The sequence below is a fragment of the Danio rerio genome, chromosome 6 (assembly GCF_049306965.1).
Source record: "Danio rerio strain Tuebingen ecotype United States chromosome 6, GRCz12tu, whole genome shotgun sequence".
In the NCBI taxonomy this organism is placed as follows: Eukaryota; Metazoa; Chordata; class Actinopteri; order Cypriniformes; family Danionidae; genus Danio; species Danio rerio.
In genome coordinates, this window is record NC_133181.1 from 59,035,001 (window position 1) to 59,055,267 (window position 20,267).

Here is a 20,267-nt window from a genome sequence, read left to right on the forward strand (position 1 = left end):
ATTCTGACATTCAGTATTTGGATTTTGCATTATTCAGATATGATTGTTTTCATTGGATTATGAATAGGCATCTCACAATTCTGACTTATTTTTTTTTAGAATTATTATATTTTTTTTTTATTAGAGTTAGTTCCTAGTTCAAGAATTCCGAGTTGACATTTTCCCCCTTTGGAAGTCTCAAAAATATGTTGAGATTTTAAGGTGCAAACTTTGAATCTTAAGAAAAAAGTCAAAATTGCAAAATATGTTGGAATTGCAAGACTATGAGCTCTGAGTTCACGACTCAGTTATGACATTTCCCCCTTTGAATTCTCAAAAATATGTTGAAATTGCAAGATGTAAACTGAATTCTGAGTGCGTCTCGTAAATTTTACTTTTTTTCCTTACAATTCAGAGTTTGCATCTTGCAATTAGGACTATTTTGTTAGAATTATTATTATTATGATTTATGCACAGTTTCAGAATTGAGAGTTTATATCACACAATTTTGACTTTTCCCTCAGATTCTCAGAAAACATGTCAGAATTGCAATAATTCATTTCAATTCGGTTCACCTTTATTTCCGTAGCGCTTCTACAATGTGGATTGTGTTAAAGCAGCTTCACATGGAAGATCATAGTAAATTGAAACTGTGTAGTTCAGTTTTCAGAGTCTAAGTTCAGTTCAGTTTTGCTCAGTTCAGTGTGGTTGTGTCAATAACACAAACTCTGAATCCTAAGAAAGAAGTCGATATTGGGAGAGGTAAACTCAGAGTTCTCCAACAATATGTCGGGACTGCAGGATGCAAATTCTGAATTTGCAATTTTGACTTTTTTTTCTTTAGATTTCAGAGCTTGCATCTTGCAATTATGACTTTATTTTGTTAGAATTGTTATTATTTTCTTTTTTTTTATTTTACTTTGAATTCTTGAACTGTGAGATACAAACTCTGAGTTTACGTCTCACAATTTTGACTTTATCTCCCCTTAGAATTCTCAAAAATATGTTGAGATTTTAAGATTTTGAATCTTAAGAAAAAATCTAAATTGCCAGATTTAAACTCTGAGTTCTTAGAAAATATGTTGGAATTCCAAGATGTAAACTGAATTCTGAGTGTGTCTCGCAAATTTAACTTTTTTTCTTAGAATTCAGAGTTTGCATCTTGCAATTAGGAATATTTTGTTAGAATTGTTATTATTATTATTATTATTATTATTATTATTATTATTTATTCACAGTTTCAGAATTGAGAGTTTATATCGCACAATTTTGACTTTTCCCTCAGATTCTCAGAAAACATGTCAGAATTGCAATAATTCATTTCAATTCGGTTCAAATTTATTCCTATAGCACTTCTACAATGTGGATTGTGTTAAAGCAGCTTCACATGGAAGATCATAGTAAATTGAAACTGTGTAGTTCAGTTTTCAGAGTCTAAGTTCAGTTCAGTTTTGCTCAGTTCAGTGTGGTTGTGTCAATAACACAAACTCTGAATCCTAAGAAAGAAGTCGATATTGGGAGAGGTAAACTCACAGTTCTCCAACAATATGTCGGGACTGCAGGATGCAAATTCTGAATTTGCAATTTTGACTTTTTTTTCTTTAGATTTCAGAGCTTGCATCTTGCAATTATGACTTTATTTTGTTAGAATTGTTTTTATTTTCTTTTTTTATTTTACTTTGAATTCTTGAACTGTGAGATACAAACTCTGAGTTTACGTCTCACAATTTTGACTTTTTCTCCCCTTAGAATTCTCAAAAATATGTTGAGATTTTAAGATTTTGAATCTTAAGAAAAAATCTAAATTGCCAGATTTAAACTCTGAGTTCTTAGAAAATATGTTGGAATTCCAAGATGTAAACTGAATTCTGAGTGTGTCTCGCAAATTTAACTTTTTTTCTTAGAATTCAGAGTTTGCATCTTGCAATTAGGACTATTTTGTTAGAATTGTTATTATTATTATTATTATTTATTCACAGTTTAAGAATGGAGAGTTTATATCGCACAATTTTGACTTTTCCCTCAGATTCTCAGAAAACATGTCAGAATTGCAATAATTCATTTCAATTCGGTTCAAATTTATTCCTATAGCACTTCTACAATGTGGATTGTGTTAAAGCAGCTTCACATGGAAGATCATAGTAAATTGAAACTGTGTAGTTCAGTTTTCAGAGTCTAAGTTCAGTTCAGTTTAGCTCAGTTCAGTGTGGTTGTGTCAATAACACAAACTCTGAATCCTAAGAAAGAAGTCGAAATTGGGAGAGGTAAACTCAGAGTTCTCAAACAATATGTCGGGACTGCAGGATGCAAATTCTGAATTTTGACTTTGTTTTTTTAGATTTCAGAGCTTGCACCTTGCAATTATGACTTTATTTTGTTAGAATTGTTATTATTATATTTTTTTAAATTTTACTTAGAGTTTGTATCTCACAGTTTAAGAATTTAGAGTTTACGTCTCACAATTTTGACTTTTTCTCCCCTTAGAATTCTCAAAAATGTGTTGAGATTTTAAGATTTTGAATTCTGAAAAAACTAAATTGCCAGATGTAAACTCCAAGTTCTTAGAAAATATGTTGGAATTGCAAGATGTAATGAATTCTGAGTGTGTCTCGAAAATTTAACTTTTTTTTTTTCAGAATTCAGAGTTTGCATCTTACAAATATGACCATTTTGTTAGAATTATTATTTATTCAGCGTTTGCATTTCACAGTTTAAGAGTTGGGAGTTTATGTCTCATAATTTTGACTTTTCCCTCAGAGTCTCAGAAATGATGTCAGAATTGCAATAGCACAAACTCTGAATCCAAAGAAAGAAGTCGAAATTGTGAGAGGTAAACTCAGAGTTCTCAGACAATATGTCGGAATTGCAGGACACAAATTTAGAATTTAGAGTTTACGTATTGGAATTTTGCCTTTTTTGTTCTTAGAATTCAGAGTTTGCATCTTGCAATTATAACTATTTTGTTAGAATTGTTATTATTTATTTATTTTTATTCAGCGTTTGCATCTCACAATTCAAGAATTCAGAGTTCACGTCTCACAATTTTGACTTTTTCTCCTCTTAGAATTCTGAAAAATATGTTGAGATTTTAAGATGCAAACTTTGAATCTTAAGAAAAAAAAAATTAGGTGCAAGATGTAAACTCTGAGTTCTTAGAAAATATGTTGCAATTTCAAGATGTAAACTATAAATTCTGAGTGTCTTGCAAATTTTGACTTGTTTTTCCTATAATTTAGAGTTTGCATCCTGCAATTATGACTTAATTTTTTTATTCTTTTTTTTCAGAGTTTGCATCTCACAGTTCAAGAATTGAGATTTGATTTGTCCTAAAAGAGAACCCTGAGCTTGGAGAGAATTAAGCCCAGGGCTCCAACCTGGTCAATAAGTATGTAAGGGGGTCCGAGATCAGGTATTTCTCAAGAGCTCCCCCTGGTAAAGGAAGAAAATGAGGAGATTTGGTAGAAAGGGGATTCTTCCAAAACGAAGATAAGGTAGGGGCGAAATCTGTCTATTTATTGCAAGCTTGAATCAATCTGATTGGATTATTGCTGATTACGGATGAGAGGCCAGCCGCGATCAATCATGCTCCTCTCGAAATTAGTTTATAAAACTTCACTCTCAAAAAATATGTCAGAATTGTAAGACACACATTTTGAATCATAGGTTGAATCATACATTTGTAGTTCTCAGAAAATATCTCAGAATTAAAAGACACAAACTCTGAATTCTGATTTTATATCTCACAATTTTGACTTTTTTTTTTCTTTGTAGTTTTCATCTTTCAATTCCAACATATTTTCAGTTTCATTTAATTCATTCAGTCAGTCATTTTTTTTTCCAGCTTAGTCTCTTTATTAATGTGGGGTTGCCACAGCGGAATGAACCAGCAACTTTTCTAGCATATGTTTAATGCAGTGGATGCCCTTCTATTATTTTCAGAATAAATTTCTCAGTTTTTATCCCCTTACACAGTTATTTTCCCTCAGAATTTGTAGTTTGTGTCTCATAATTTGGCATTTTCTTATAAATTGCAGTTTGCATCTCACAATTCACATTCTGAGTTTCTGTCCTATGATTGTGACTTTTTTCTTAGAATTTGAGTTTGTTTTATTGTTTGAAAAATACTTTCAAGAGTTCACACTTAGCTGATGATTGGTAATAAGCTACTGTAGTTTGGCATGCTCTCCCGGGAGAGAGCCCTGAGCTCACGAGATCCTCGAGCCCGGGGCTCCCTCCCGTTTGCAGGGCGAGAGGGGAGTTTGAGCTCAGGTAGATCCCGAAAACCTCCTGCTGCTTAAGGATTGCTATGAGGGTGTGTTGCTGGGGGAATTTGACTATGGTGCTGATTTGGTTTAGTCAATTTACTTATGTCACATGTTTAGTACTGTAGGAGGAAACCGGAGGACCCGGGGAAAACCCACGTGAGCACGGGGAGAACATGAACTCCACACAGAAATGCCACCTGGCTGGGTAGAGACCCGAACCAGAGGCATTCTTGCTGTGAGGCCACAGTGCCAGCCACTGGGCTGCCCTATGGAGGAAAAAGAGGAGGAGATGGGGTGGAAGGAGGGATTCTTCAAGATGAAGATGTCTAAAGGTAAGGTGCTTGGTTATTTATACTGAGTTAAGAACCGTCTGATTGATGGTTCGTACATTAACTTGACTCGGGGCCTCTCGAAGTTAGTTTATAAATAAATATTGAATAAATTTTCATCACACAATTCAGATTTTTTGCTTAAAGTACTAAAGAGTTTCTTTCTTACAATTGTGACTTTAATGTCTAATAATTTGACTTTTCTGTAGAATTTTACGTTCATGTCTAATAACTTACTTTTTCTCAAAATTTCTCAAAAGTTTCTCTCACAAATGTGACTTTTATCTTAGAATTATTTGTTTATGTCTTACAATTAGTGTTTTTTTCAAAGTATTTTGCATTCATGTCTAACAATTCTTACCTGTTTTCTTAGAATTTGTAGCTTGCATTTTTGCAAATATGCCTTTATTTCAAATATTTCAAAGAATTATTTTTCACAGAATGTGTCTCACAATTCAATATCTAGAGTTTCTGCCTCACATTTTTTTCAATTCAGAGTTTGCATCTCACAATGAAGCCCTGTTTGAAATCTACATTTACACCTAACAATTCTGCCATATTTTTTAAATTGTGGGGTTTGCATCTCATCATTCAAAAACTTTCTCTAAATTTCAGAGTTCTCTCTCACATACCCCCCCCCCCCCCCCCCTCACACACACACACACACACACACACACACACACACGCACACGCACACGCACACACACACACACACACACACACATACACACACATACACACTCTTTTCCCTCAGAAATTTGGAGTTTGTCTCTTATAACTCACTAGTGCCATTTAAACCATCTTCTCCGGAATCACCTGAACCCTATTAACAAAACCAGGACCGACGAAAACATGTTTCAACTAAAACTTTAAAATAACAAATCAATCTCAATTCTGACATTTTTCCTTCAGAAATTGTAGTTTGTGTCTTATAATTTGGCTTTTTTTTCTTATAAATTAAAGTTTGCATCTCACAATTAACTTCTTTTGCTCAAAATTACGAGGTTATGTCTTACATCTGTGATTTTTTTTCTTAGAATTTAAGTTAATGTCCAATAATTTGACTTTTTTGTAGAATTTATGTTAATGTCTAGCAATTCTTACTTTTTCCTTAAAATCCTGAGTTTCTTTCTCAAAATTGTGACGTTTTCTTAGTATTTTTTTCTAGCGTTTTTAATAGTATTTTACATTTATCTCTAACAATTCTTTCCGTATTTTTCTTAATTTTCAGAGTTTGTATCCCCTTACACACCCCTTTCCTTAAAATTTTACAATTACAATTGTAAAAGTCTTACAATTGTGACTTTTTTCTTAGAATTTGAGTAGTTTTGTTTTTTATGCTCAAAATACTAATGTGATAGTACTAATAATAATACAAATGTGTTAGTATTGTTCCTAACATTTTTAATAGTATTTTACATTAATTTCTAACAATTCTTACCGGTTTTCATCAAATTTGTATCTTGCATTTTTACAAGTCTGCCATTATTTCCAAAATTATTATTTTCAATCTCTTAATTCTAAATCTTTTTTTATTTTTAAAGAGTTAACAAATGCAAAATGCTCCTTCATAAATATAATCAATCGTAAATGTTCGATTACAGCTTCTCGGATCTGCACTCTTCATCGGACAGTGAACGGTGATTTTGTTACAGGACTCACATGTGGGATGTGTGTCAACGGCTCAGAAATTAGTTTTGCATCCTAAAAAACAAAGAAAAAAGGAAATAATGTATTTTCAGAGGAGGCTCTGGTGTGGCGTACAGTAAAAGAAACGCTCTCATTGTTGCATCCAGTGTTTCCGTCTCACGTTTTTCCAATTACCGCCGGCTCTGAAAGATGTCAGCGTTGTATACAGAAAACATGTTTCCACTAAAATCCTGTTTTCTGCCGCCCCGAGTGGAGTTTTGCTGGCTTGTGCGTCCTCCAGGGCTTTCAGCGGCCGTTTTTCCCACTGAGAAACACAGTCTCGCTGACAAATGACAGGGTCCTTGCGTCCCGCGGGCAGTGAGAAACGCAAACGGACCGGCCTCATGGTTGCTATCAGATTGAGAAAGCTGTAGAGATGGAGAGCCACATAAAAAAAGCAAAGATCTGTCTAATTTAGTCATATGAGGCTGAGGGTAAACGTCCCAGACAACAATATGTCATTTTAAAGACATTACGGATGTTTTATTCGTGGAGTTCTGTGGTTCGGGTTGGGGATTGTGAGGACTGGGAGGGTTTTTCCATTCTTTATTTAATTTTTTTTTACAATTAATTTCACATGTTTGGAGGCCACGGCTTTCAAGTGTAAAGTAGCAGAGAGATGCGCCTTGATATGGTCACAATGAATTGCAAATTAAAAGTGGAGTTATGACAGTGGAGAAAGGACAACATTATTATTATTTATTTTTGTGTTATTTTTTGTTTGTTTTGTGTGTATAATATAGGTTTTGTTTATTAAAAGTTCTATACACATTTATTTTGTACAAGCAATATTCATTCATTTCTTTTTCGGCTTAGTCCCTTTTCGGATTAGTCCCTGGGGTCGCCATAGTGGAATGAACCGCCAACTTATCCAGCATATGTTTTACACAGCGGATGCCCTTCCAGCTGCTGGGAAACATCTATACACACTCATTCCAACACCAAGAGAACATGCAAACTCCACACAGAAATACCAACTGACTCAGCCGAGGTTTTAACCAGAAACCTTCTTGCTGTGAAGCGATTGTGCTACCCACTGCGTCACCGTGATGCCTGGACAAGCAATAATTGAACATTTTATTTGATAACTTGATGTTTGAGATATAGATATTTTGAATCTCGAAATACTATGCTACTACTAGTAATAAATAAATAAATAAATAAATAAATAAATAAATAAATAAATAAATAACAACAACAACAACAATAATAATAATCACACAAAAACATAGAGGATGCAACTGTACAGAAAATAATATTGAAGTTAAATAAATAAATAAATAAATAAATAAATACATAAATAAATAAATAAATAAATAAATAAATACATATTTTTTGTAAACTTTGTAATGGTTTTTGTAAGGCTAAAAAAATAAAACATTTATTAAAATAAAATGATCCATATAAAAAAAAATTCTTATAAAAATTAAATGTAGGCTATTTGGACATGCCTTGACCATAGAGTTGGACATAAATAAATAAATAAATAAATAAATAAATAAATAAATAAATAAATAAATAAAGCATTTATTAAAATAAAATTATTAATACAAAACAAATTTCTTCAAAAACTCGTAAAGTATATTAAAAAAATGTAAAGTATTTGGAGACATCCTGACCATACAGTTGGACAAACATACATACATACATACATACATACATACATACATACATACATACATACATACATACATACATACTGTATGGTGAAATAATTAGTAAACTTTGTAATGGTTAATAAAATAAAATCAAAACTTTAGCAAAAGATAATATTTAATACAAAACAATTATTCTGATAAAACTCAGAAAACGAAATGTAGGCTACGGTGAGACATCCTGACCATAGAGTTTAAAATAAATAATTAGATAAATATTTTTGTGAAATAATTATTTAACTTTGTAATGGCTAATAAAATAAAATCACACTTTATTAAAATAAAATGATCAATACCAAAAACATTTTTAAACAGTTTGAACACATCTTAACTATGAAGTTGAAATAAATATAAAAAATAACAATAAATACAAATAAATAAATACATAAATATAAAACATAAAATTATGAAACTGTATTGGTTAATACAACAAAATAAAACATTTAATAAAGTAAAATATTTCATAAAACTTTATAAAAACTTGAAATCATAAATCTCAGGTAATTAAACATAAGCTATTTAAGACATGTTTTGCCCTGGAGTTGAACGTAAATAAATGAATAAAAAGTAAAAAATAAATAAATAAGAATGAATTAATAAATAAACAAGAATGAATGATCAAATAAATAAGAAAGAATTAATGAATTAATTCATAAATAAGAATGAATGAATTAATCATTAAATAAATATGAATGAAAAAATAAACAAATAAAAAAGGATGAATAAATAAATAATTAAAATGAATAAAAAAGAAAAAATAATCAAATAAATAAATAAGAATAAATTAATGAATATGAATGAATAATCAATTAAATAAAAAAGAATGAATGAATATGAATAAATAATCAAGTAAACAAATAAGAATGAATGAATACATTAATTAATGATCAAATAAATAAATAAAAATTAATGAATAAATAACTAAAATGAATGAATGAATTAATTAATGAATAAATAAGAATGAATAAACAAACAAATAAATAAGAATTAATTTGTAAATAATAAATAAATAAGAATGAATGAATATGGATGAATGAATAATCAAACAAATAAATTAAAATGAATGCATGAATTATAAATAAATAAATAAGAATGACTGAATAGATAATTAAGAATAAATGAATGAATGAATGAATTAATAGTCAAAAAATAACAAAGAATAAATAAATAATTATTAATTAATAAATACATGAGAATGAATGAATAAATAAATAGAAAAAATAAATATGAATGAACTTTTTTTTGTAATAAATAAATAAATATCAGGAAAATATACTAAATACATTTAGCAAATAGTGTTTTCCCCCTAAATTTAGGTTGAAACCATTTAGCTTTTTCTTTTAGAAAACATTAATATTTATTACTGGAAAATGTTTTTTGTTTCATAGGATTGCAACAAGCATTTATAGACTGCTAAATATACAGTAGGCATTTGGTCATACTCTGTAATATATAATTCAGATCTTTATATATCACCACATCTATAATCAATAGAGGACCAGAAAACATTACCATTATCGTCTGCAGTTTTCTCTCCATGCGTTTCCCATCCCAGAACACTGTCCTCTGAGAATCAGTGACAGTCTGACCGCTGCAGACCAAACACAAGACATGACATCAAAGTCTCCGTTTGTCCCACATCCTACACTCATCCAGATTATGGCACAATTCTCTGTGGCATTGGCTTAGAAAACAAACCTCACGGAAAACAATCCTACGAGACAAAAATACAAAAGACGACATTGTTTGGCTGAAGCTTGATTAATACCACAGAGACGGTCTGTTTCATAATCATCTTCAGGAAATGTTGAGCTGCACGGGTCAAAACAAAATGCAGATGAGTTTTATTCTCCTTCTGCTTTACAAGGAACGTCAGAATTAGCCTCTTGATTTAAAAGTCATTCACGTGTTTGTGAAACTTTTTCTGGATACTGAAGGAAATGTTACTGAACACAAGTGCCCAGATTCATTCATTTTTCTTCGGATTAGTGCCTTATTTAACAGGAGTTGCCATAGCGGAATGAACCGCCAACTATTCCAGCATTTGTTTTATGTAGTGGATGCCCTTCCAGCTCAACCCAGTACCGGGAAACATCCATACACACTCTCAATCACACCCATACGGTCAATTTAGTTCATCCAACTCACCTATAGAAACCCACGCCAACACGGGCGGAACATGCAAACTCCACATAGAAATGCCAGCAGGGATTTGAACCATAATATATAATATAAATAATAATGCATTTTAATTATGCTAAATAACACTGATGTATACAAAACTGAATTTTGAGCTTTAGGGTGCTTTCACATCTGTAGTTCGCTTCATTTGGTCCGGACCAAGGGCAATAAATGATACATTGTTGCATTTTCTGCCGTCTTTGGGTTGTTTTCACACCACACTGCTGGCTCTGGTCCGAACCAGTTGAAAAGAACCAAAATGCAGTCATCTGACAAAATCCACATCTCTCATTGGCCAGATGTTATTGAACGTATTTCCTAAACTGCTTTTCGATTGGTCAGAATTCACGTGCGGGAAAATGCCAATGAACTCCTGCAAGTAAACAGGCAGACACAAAATGTCACTTTTAACTATGGAGGGACGACTGCACTGGATGATTGTATCCCTGCTCATAGTCTACTATATAGTTTGTATACATAACTTTAGACAAACTATACGAGTGAATAAATAAGAATAATTGAATGAATAAGAATGAATGAATGAATAAATAAAGAACGAATGAATTAATAATCAAAAAATAAAAAGAATTAATGAATAAATAACTAAAAATGAATTAATTAATGAATAAATAAAATGAATAAACACAAATAAATAAGAATGAATGGATGAATTAATAATGAATTAATAAATAAGAATAAATGAATAAATAAATAGAAATAGAAAGATAAATGAATGATTAAATGAATGAATAGTTTTTTTTGTAATTAATAAATAAATATAAAAAATATATACTAAATACATTTAGCAAATAGTGTTTTTTCCCTAAATTTAGGTTGAAACCATTTAGCTTTTTCTTTTAGAAAACATTATTATTTATTACTGGAAATGATTTTTTTATTTCTGGATGTTTTTTTTTTTTTTTTTATAGGATTGCAACAAGCAATTATAGATTACTAAATATACAGTAGGCATTTGGTCATACTCTGTAATATATAATTCAAATCTTTATATATCACCACATCTATAGAGTTGCCATGAACCGCCAACTATTCCAGCATTTGTTTTATGTAGTGGATGCCCTTCCAGCTCAACCCAGTACTGGAAACATCCATACACACTCTCATTCACACCCATACACTACGGCCAATTTAGTTAATCCAATGCACCTATAGAAACCCACGCCAACACAGGGCAGAACATGAAACTATACATTTCAGTGAATCGTGTCTGCGGCTGCGAAACTATGGTTTAATGCATCGCAAATGCTGAAGGTGCATCGCACGTCACTTCAGGAGGACACGTGTATTAATTTAGCTAAACTGCGACAGGGTCATCTTACAGAAATATTACCAACGATATATCAGGTAATGTTCTTTCCTCTCCCTCTCTCTCTCTGCCTGACGAAAGTCTTGTCGTGGATCCCAGTTGTAAGAGCAACACATAATAACTTGACTTCTAGTTGATCATTTGGAAAAGTGTCAGAATGTGGATTTTTCTGATGAACCATCTGAACAGCATCCCAATCATCACAAATACTGCAGAAGACCTACTGGAACCCGCATGGACCCAAGATTCTCACAGAAACCAGTCAAGTTTGGTGAAGGAAAAATCATGGTTTGGGGTTACATTCAGAATGGGGCTGTGCGAGAGATCTGCAGAGTGGATGGCAACATCAACAGCCTGAGGTATCAAGACATTTGTGCTGCCCGTTACATTACAAACCACAGAAAAGGGACAATTCTCCAGCAGGATAGCGCTCCTTCTCATACTTCAGCCTCCACATCAAAGCTCCTGAAAGCAAAGAAGGTCAAGGTGCTTCAGGATTGGCCAGCCCAGTCACCAGACATGAACATTATTGAGCATGTCTGGGGTAAGATGGAGGAGGAGGCATATACAATGAATCCAAGGAATCTTGATGAACTCTGGGAGTCCTGCAGGAACGCTTTCTTTGCCATTCCACATGACTTTATTAATCAGTGATTTGAGTGCAGAGATGTATGGATGCAGTCCTCCAAGCTCATGATGGAGTCAGACGCAATATTCATTCTGTCTCCACTGCAGCAGGACTTTATATTCTATACAGGACATTATTTCTGTTCAGTGACAAGACTTTTGTCTAAGCAAAGTTTTTTAAGACTTTAATTAATTAAATTATTAATAAATTAAATAAGACCTAATTAAATAATTAATAATCAAGGCATGATCATATTTCATTTTGGTCAAATAAGCATAATCTAGAGGCCTTTGCCTTTCATATAAGCCACTTTTTAAACCAAATGATCAACTAGAAGTTAATATTTGTTGTACCTTCAACTTTTTGTCAGGTGGTGTATATGTGTAAATGCTGAAAGCAACATTAAATGCGATTGAAAGATAAACCACTAGGTTAATAAGTGAAACTGCAGTGTAAAGTGTTGCTGGAGTTGTTCAGGCCTGGAGCACTGAATATTAAATGAAGTGTGTAATTTGTGCTGCAGACATGAAACTGAGCAGTTGTGTTTTGGGTTGCACACAGGTCAGATTGTGTGCAGAAGTGAACAATAGTTTCTCACGTTGACGTCAGACACTGGTGAAAGAGATACGCTCGACCCCTGTGCTCATTCAGAATGACCCCTTAGCTCTGAACACCGGCTTCAGGACAGACTGAAACACAAACTCACATTATAGCTGCTGAAGCTTTTAATACTCCCACAAATAAATTTACAAACATACTATTTTATTGATGACTTTATATAATTTCTTTTTATTCAAAACTGTTTCATTAGCACTTTTAATTTTAAGTGTTTATCCTTCTACATTTCTGGAATGACCCATGTATCGCATCATCAACTTTATGCACAATGAGATTAAATTATCACACTTTATTTTGACAAACAATTCCCGCTACACTAAAAAAAGTGTTGCATGCAGAACTGTTGCAAACAATTTATTTGTGTTGAATTTAAACAACAAATTTAGTTTAATAATGTTCAACTTAATTTGTTTGTTTAAATTCAGCCCAAATAAATTGTTTACAACCACTTAACGTAAAAAGATTGAGTAAATCCAAGGAATCAACTTTGAATAATTTTTTTTTTCTTCAGTGTATTAACAAACCATTAACCAAGACTTATAGCTCAATAAACTACTAATTATCTGCTTATTAATGGAAATCAGCATACTTTCATCTCAAAAAACATTGCAAGAATTAGATGCTTTGTTTCCATTGAGGAACTTGTTCATGCTTTTATCACCAGCAGAGTGGATTACTGTAATGGACTTCTCACTGGCCCAAAAAAGAGTCAGACAGTTGCAGTTGTGTATAGGTATTGGGTAGGATTGGGGATGTAATAAGATCATACTTTATAAGGGCTAATAATATAGGTGGAGCGTGTGTAAGGCTGGGAAAGGCTTAAGCCTGGTTTATACTTCTGCGTCAAGTGACCGGCGTAACTCACGGCGCATGCAACGCGCGTAGCTGTGCATTTATACCTCTGTGCGCTGTCTCTGTTGGTCTGCATTAACACTTCCAAAATGCTAGTTGGCAGTGAGGTGTTAATGTGTCTCTGTGTCAAGTTTCTTCGCTGCTGTTTTGTCCTTTCTGAACGCTTCCGGGATGTACAAGTGGCTCAAACTCGCTCATTTTGAGGCAGGAACCGGCGGACGTGCAACAACTTTAACTATGAGGTAAACACAGAACAAAACTTTCCATCCGGAGCTCCTTCACAGGACTCCACACTTGTAAACAATCGCTCCATTGGGCTAGCACTGCTCGCGCGGCTCTCAGTCCTGACCAGACTCGTCAGCGCTTCCAAGCCGACCAATCACAGAGCTTGCGCTACGCGTCGTTGCGACGTGTAGTTACATTTCTTGAGAGGTGCACGTCAGCGAAGGGCTCTGCATCAACGCCATAGCATACACCGGCGTTTGACGCAGAGGTATGAATCAGCCTTTAGCCTCCCCCTGGCCTGAGACCACATAGATAGCAGCAAAGAAAAAAATGCATTGAAAACATGTAGCGGGTGTAAGGTGGAATTTGAGTATATTTTAATGTTGATGATTAACAGAACAGTTTAGCTATTGTTAGTTTGTAAATCAAATTTAAAGCCCCCCTCCGCACAACAATGGAACTGTCCAACTCTGCACTTTCCGACCCCAAACTTTTGACTGGTAGTGTAGATCAGTGGGTGAGTTTAATAAAATAATTTAATGTGCGTGTTGAACATAGTAGACGTATGTTTACATTTACATTTACATTTAGTCATTTAGCAGACGCTTTTATCGAAAGCAACTTACAAATGAGGACAAGGAAGCAACTTACACAACTAAGAGCAACAATGAATAAGTCCTATAGGCAAGTTTCAGGTCTGTAAAGTCTAAGAAGGAAAGTATTAGTAATTTTTTTTTTGATGAGGAAGATTAGGAAGGGAAGTGGAGACTAAATAGTTGAGATTGTAGTCGTTTCTTGAAGACGGCGAGTGACTCTGCCGTTCTGATGCAGTTAGGGAGATCATTCCACCAACTGGGCAGATTGAGCGTGAGCGTTTGCGAAAGTGATTTCTTCCTTCTTTGGGATGGAACCACGAGGCGACGTTCATTCACAGAACGCAAGTTTCTGGAGGGCACATACATCTGCAGAAGTGAGAGCAGACAAGAAGGAGCAAAGCCAGAAGTCGCTTTGTAGGCAAACATCAGAGCTTTGAATTTGATGCGAGCAGCAACTGGCAGCCAGCGCAAACGGATGAGCAGCGGAGTGACATGTGCTCTTTTAGGTTCATTAAAGACCACTCGTGCTGCTGCGTTCTGGAGCAGCTGAAGAGGTTTGATAGAGTTAGCTGGAAGCCCAGCTAGTAGAGAGTTGCAATAGTCCAGTCTGGAGAGAGCAAGAGCTTGAACAAGGAGTTGAGCTGCATGTTCAGATGCGAGTGCGAATCTGCAAGATCGAGCAGTTCTAGAAATGTGGTCAGAGAAGTTTAGTTGGTCATCAATTAAGTTTATGGGCGGTGCTTTTGTTAAAACCTATCTTGGTGTGTCGCAAATCTTTTTAAATGCATTAAAGGGCAGCGCATATATTAGCCTCACCCTGGAGTTTGCTCACCCTCCGCAGATGGCTAATAAACAGTACATATCTTAATAATAGGCGGGTATTTAGCAAGTAGTTAATGGTGTGAAATGTTACTTAAACTAAAGTGTTAAACAATTTTTTATTAGGAGATTTCTAACTGATACATCCCTTAAAATAAATGTAACCCTTTAAAAGACACCCAATTAAATAGAAAAATGCCTGAAGTGCCACAGGGGGTTATAATAGGACCGTTGGAATTGTATTATGTATAAATAAATTATATTGTAATCGATTTCAATGAAGCTATTTTAATACCATTAGATGCTAAACATTCCCATGTCTTCTCGCTTCAGGAATTGGCTTTCATACCCACATAGCAAAATTTCTCTGGCCCAGCTCTGGCCCACACAATCAGGTTTTGCTTGGCCCACATGCCGCAGTGAATTACGGTACATGACTGGACCAAATCTGGCTTCCAGACAAGGGCCAAACACAGAACATATTTGGGCAAAGTCTCAGCCAAGTTAATAACTCATAACTGGGCCTGAACTGGGCCAGATAGGTTGGTGTGTCACGATTGCAATGAAATTGATAAACGCACGGAGTGATGAGCTTTAGGCACACTATGGGCACGCTTTTTCTCAAAGTGACCTGATTGGTAGAATTTTTTTTCTTTACTCAAAAATGATTTTAGTGTATTTTAAATGTGGGTCAAGACTGGCCAAACTCACATGGCCCACTTATCAAATTCGTAAATCTGGGCCAAATACTACGTTTTTCATCTGGCCCAAATCTTGTGTGCCGCCTTAAAAATGGTGCCACCTCTGCCAAACCCGGGCCATGTTTGGCCCACAAGCTGTATGCCAGTGCCGGATGAATGCCTGCTGTGCCAGCTTTATGCCAAATCTGGGCCAGAATTCTTTGCTACTAGGGTATGATGTCGAAATGAAAGAAACATGAGAACATTTTAACATACAATTCACACAAATAACAAACCATTAACTGAGACTTTTAGCTCAATAAAGTACTATTTATCTGCTTAATAATAATTATTAAGGCAGTAGATGTGTTTGGGTATTGGGTCGGATTGAGGATGTAAAATAAGATCATACTTTATAAGTTCATATCTTAATAATAGGCGGGTATTTAGCCAGTAGTAAATGGTGTGAAATGTTACTTAAACTAAAGTGTTGACCAAATTTTTATTGGGAGATCGGTCCCACTTTATATTAAGAGGCTTTAATTACTATGTACTTGCATCAATAAAATAAATACAACGTACTTACTGTGTACATATTGGTAAACACTTTTGGTGCTCTTAAGGTGGGCTATGGGTAAGGTTAGGGACAGGTTTGGTGGTATGGGCAGGTTTAAAGGTGGGTTAAGGTGTAAGGAATAGTCAACAGTGTAATTACACAAATTCATTACAGATGGTATTTAATCAATCATGAGTACAATGTAAAAACATGTATTTACCAGCCTGACCTCACGAGGAAACGTAAGTATTTTACGTTTTGTCAGTTTAGTGGCTAATTCGTACTAATTCGAATGAGTTCAGTCATAATCCCAAAGGAAACACTGTAATCATCTGCTAATTTTATTTTAGTTGTTAGTATAGTAGCATTTGTGTTTAGGTACTGGGTAGGATTGGGGATGTAAAATAAGATCATACTTTATAAGGGCTAATAAACAGTTCATAAGTAGATGGGAAGAAAAAAAAACAGACACTTATATTCCAGTGTTCTCCCTGAGTCTAAATCCAGTTTTCCATGATGCAACTCTGACACAAACAAACACACACACACACACACACACACACACACACACACACGCACACACACACACAGTCGCAATGTGTTTTTAATCTCAAATCCCAAAGCGTGCAAAATGTACACAATCCCTTGCAGATCCTTTTCTTTCGGGCAGAAACGGAGACGAAAAACAAGAGCCACGTTCTCTGGTGCCGAACGCCAACACCGAAAACACAAGAAGATGATTGTGAAACGTCCACTGAGAGACAATTTAGGATGCTTTTTTTGTTGCATTACAACACATTGTTCCCAAAACTGGCCTGCAGAGTTGTTTGGTTGAAAAGCAAAATAAACCATTGATACATGTCCTGTGGGTTTTACATTTTCTTTTTTTCTGCCAATGTCTGTATCTGATTACACCTGTCATTTTCAGAGCCTGGACTGAAGGAACTCCATCAGGAAACCAGATAACACGATTTTACTTTGATTTCCGGCCGCAGATTGAGTTACAGGATCCTCATTATGCTGCTTTTGATTCATGTTGTCGATTCTGTGTATCAAGTTATTTTGTGTGTGTGTGTGTGTGTGTGTGTGTGTGTGTGTGTGTGTGTGTGTGTCTGTATAATATTAAAGACATTAAAATACTGTTTAAACCATTCATGCAAAATAAAGCAAAATGCTTAAATATGATCCTGATAAACATTTGATTATTTCAACCCAGGCACGTTCTGATTACGTACCCCTATATGCATATCTGGAGAGCACCAAATAAATTCCAGGTGCTACATTTTTTTGCAGTTTTTTTTTTTTCACAAATCCACCAGAGGCTGCTGTGTACTTTTTTTGAGATCTCAAATTAATATCGCGAGTGCCGTTCGTGCCTGCTGTTCTCACTTAAATTTACTAGAGGCTGCTGTCGACTGACTGACTGAAGACCGACCGATACTCCCACCAACCCCCTTCCCTAAACCCAACCAACAGTGTTTTCGAAAGCACGGATTGACCCACCCACCACCTTCTCTACACCCAACCAACAGTGTATTAAAAAGCACAGATTGACGTGCCCACAACACATCCTTAATCCCAACTGACAGTGTTTTCAAAAGCACCGATTGACTCGCCCACAACACATCCTTAATCCCAACCTATAGTGTTTTCAAAAGCACCGATTGACTCGCCCACAACACATCCTTAACCCCAACCTATAGTGTTTTCAAAAGCACAGATTGATCCAAGACACTCCCCTTAACCCAACCAACATTGTTGCCAGTTTTGACCCGCCACAACACTTTCCTAAATCCAACCAATAATGTTTTCAAAAGAATTGATTGACCCAACCAACAGTGTTTTCAATACCACTGATTGACGTGTCCACAAAAGTCCCCTTAACCCAACCGACAGTGTTTTCAAAAGCACTGATTGACCCGTCCACGACACTTCCCTTAACCTAACCAATAGTGTTTTCAAAAGCACCCATTGACATGTCCACAACACTTCCCTTAACCCAACTGAGTGTTTTCAAAAGCACAGATTGACGTCTCCACAACACTCCCCTTGATCCAACTGATAGTGTTTCCAAAAGCACCGATTGACGTGTCCATGACACTCCCCTTAACCCAACCCACAGTGTTTTTAAAAGCACAGATTGACGTGTCCACAACACTCCCCTTAACCCAACCGATAGTGTTTTCAAAAGCACTGATTGACATGTCCACAACACTTCCCTTAACCCAACCGACAGTGTTTTCAAAAGCACAGATTGACGTGTCCACAACACTCCCCTTAACCCAACCGATAGTGTTTTCAAAAGCACCGATTGACGTGTCCACAACACTCCCCTTAACCCAACCGATAGTGTTTTCAAAAGCACCGATTGACGTGTCCACAACACTCTCCTTAACCCAACTGATAGTGTTTTCAAAAGCACCGATTGACGTGTCCACAACACTCCCCTTAACCCAACCGATAGTGTTTTCAAAAGCACTGATTGACATGTCCACAACACTTCCCTTAACCCAACCGACAGTGTTTTCAAAAGCACAGATCGACGTGTCCACAACACTCCCCTTAACCCAACCGATAGTGTTTTCAAAAGCACCGATTGACATGTCCACAACACTCCCCTTAACCCAACCGATAGTGTTTTCAAAAGCACCGATTGACGTGTCCACAACACTCCCCTTAACCCAACCGATAGTGTTTTCAAAAGCACCGATTGACATGTCCACAACACTCCCCTTAACCTAGGGGTGTCAAACTCAATTCCTGAAGGGCCGAAGCCCTGCACAGTTTAGTTCCAACCCTGCTCCAACACACTTACCTGTAGGTTTCAAACAAGCCTGAAGGACTCAATTAGTTTGATCAGGTGTGCTTAATTAGGGTTGGAACTAAACTGTGCAGGGCTGTGGCCCTTTTGGAACTGAGTTTGACACCTGTGCCTTAACCCAACTGATAGTGTTTTCAAAAGCACAGATTGACGTGTCCACAACACTCCCCTTAACCCAACCGATAGTGTTTGCAAAAGCACTGATTGACGTGTCCACGACACTCCCCTTAACCCAACTGACAGTGTTTTCAAAAGCACAGATCAACCCGCCCACGACACTTCCCTAAACCCAACCCATAGTGTTTTCAAAAGCACTGATTGACGTGTCCACCCCCCTCCCCAAATCCCAACCAATAGTGTTTTTAAAAGCACCCATTGAGCCACCCAAAACACTTCCCTAATCCCAACCCATAATGTTTTCAAAAGCACCGATTAACGTGCCCACACCTAACCCTACACCATGACATCACTAGCTCCATTGAGTGCATTGTGTCTGACATTGCATCTCTGAGAAATGCGATCTCAGTCTGCATCATCATGGCTGCATCCATATAGTATTGCTTTTTGGCTTAGCTTTTGTTGCGTTTTGTACAAAATGCACTTATATTAGTGGCTTTGCCACATTTGCATGGTATTTTGAATGCGAATGGCACTTTATTTAAAGGAAAATTAATAGTGTGACTTGTGATGGATATCATGGATGTTTATAAAATACAAGTTATGTAATATCAACTGTTCCGGACCTTTGACATTAATAAAATTTTAATGGGGACCTAGACATTGAGAACCCCTGTGTAGAGAGACATTCATTCATTAATTTTCGGCTAAGTTCCCTTATTAATCAGGGGTCTCCACAGCGGAATGAACCGCCAACTTATTCTGCATATGTTTCACGCAACCCAAAACTAGGAAACACCCATACACACTCTTTCACACACACTATGGCTTATTTAGCTTATTCAATTTACCTATACCGTGTCTTTGGACTCTTGTGGAAACTGGAGCACCAGGAGGAAACCCATGCCAACACGGAGAAAACAAGCAAAC

At 35.6% G+C, this 20,267-nt stretch overlaps 1 protein-coding gene across 8 annotated transcripts in view; it reads left to right on the forward strand.

The window, feature by feature from the left end:
• LOC137496031 (uncharacterized) overlaps nt 1-17,583 on the forward strand; it is a 166,689-nt gene extending 149,106 nt beyond the window's left edge. For 2 of the 8 annotated variants that reach the window (XM_073954768.1, XM_073954769.1), the window contains 3 exons: nt 3,265-3,470; nt 4,362-4,576; nt 17,328-17,583. Coding sequence is in view for 4 of the 8 variants with exons in the window: in XM_073954763.1 (XP_073810864.1) it covers nt 2,737-2,809; nt 3,265-3,299 (108 nt within the window). In the remaining 4 variants the exon portion in view is untranslated. Of the gene's footprint in view, nt 1-2,736; nt 2,810-3,264; nt 3,471-4,361; nt 4,577-6,177; nt 7,033-17,050; nt 17,261-17,327 lie in introns of those variants that run through there. The other 6 variants (XM_073954770.1, XM_073954771.1, XM_073954772.1 and 3 more) reach the window with 5 other exon arrangements.
• Nucleotides 17,584-20,267: the final 2,684 nt, after the last annotated feature.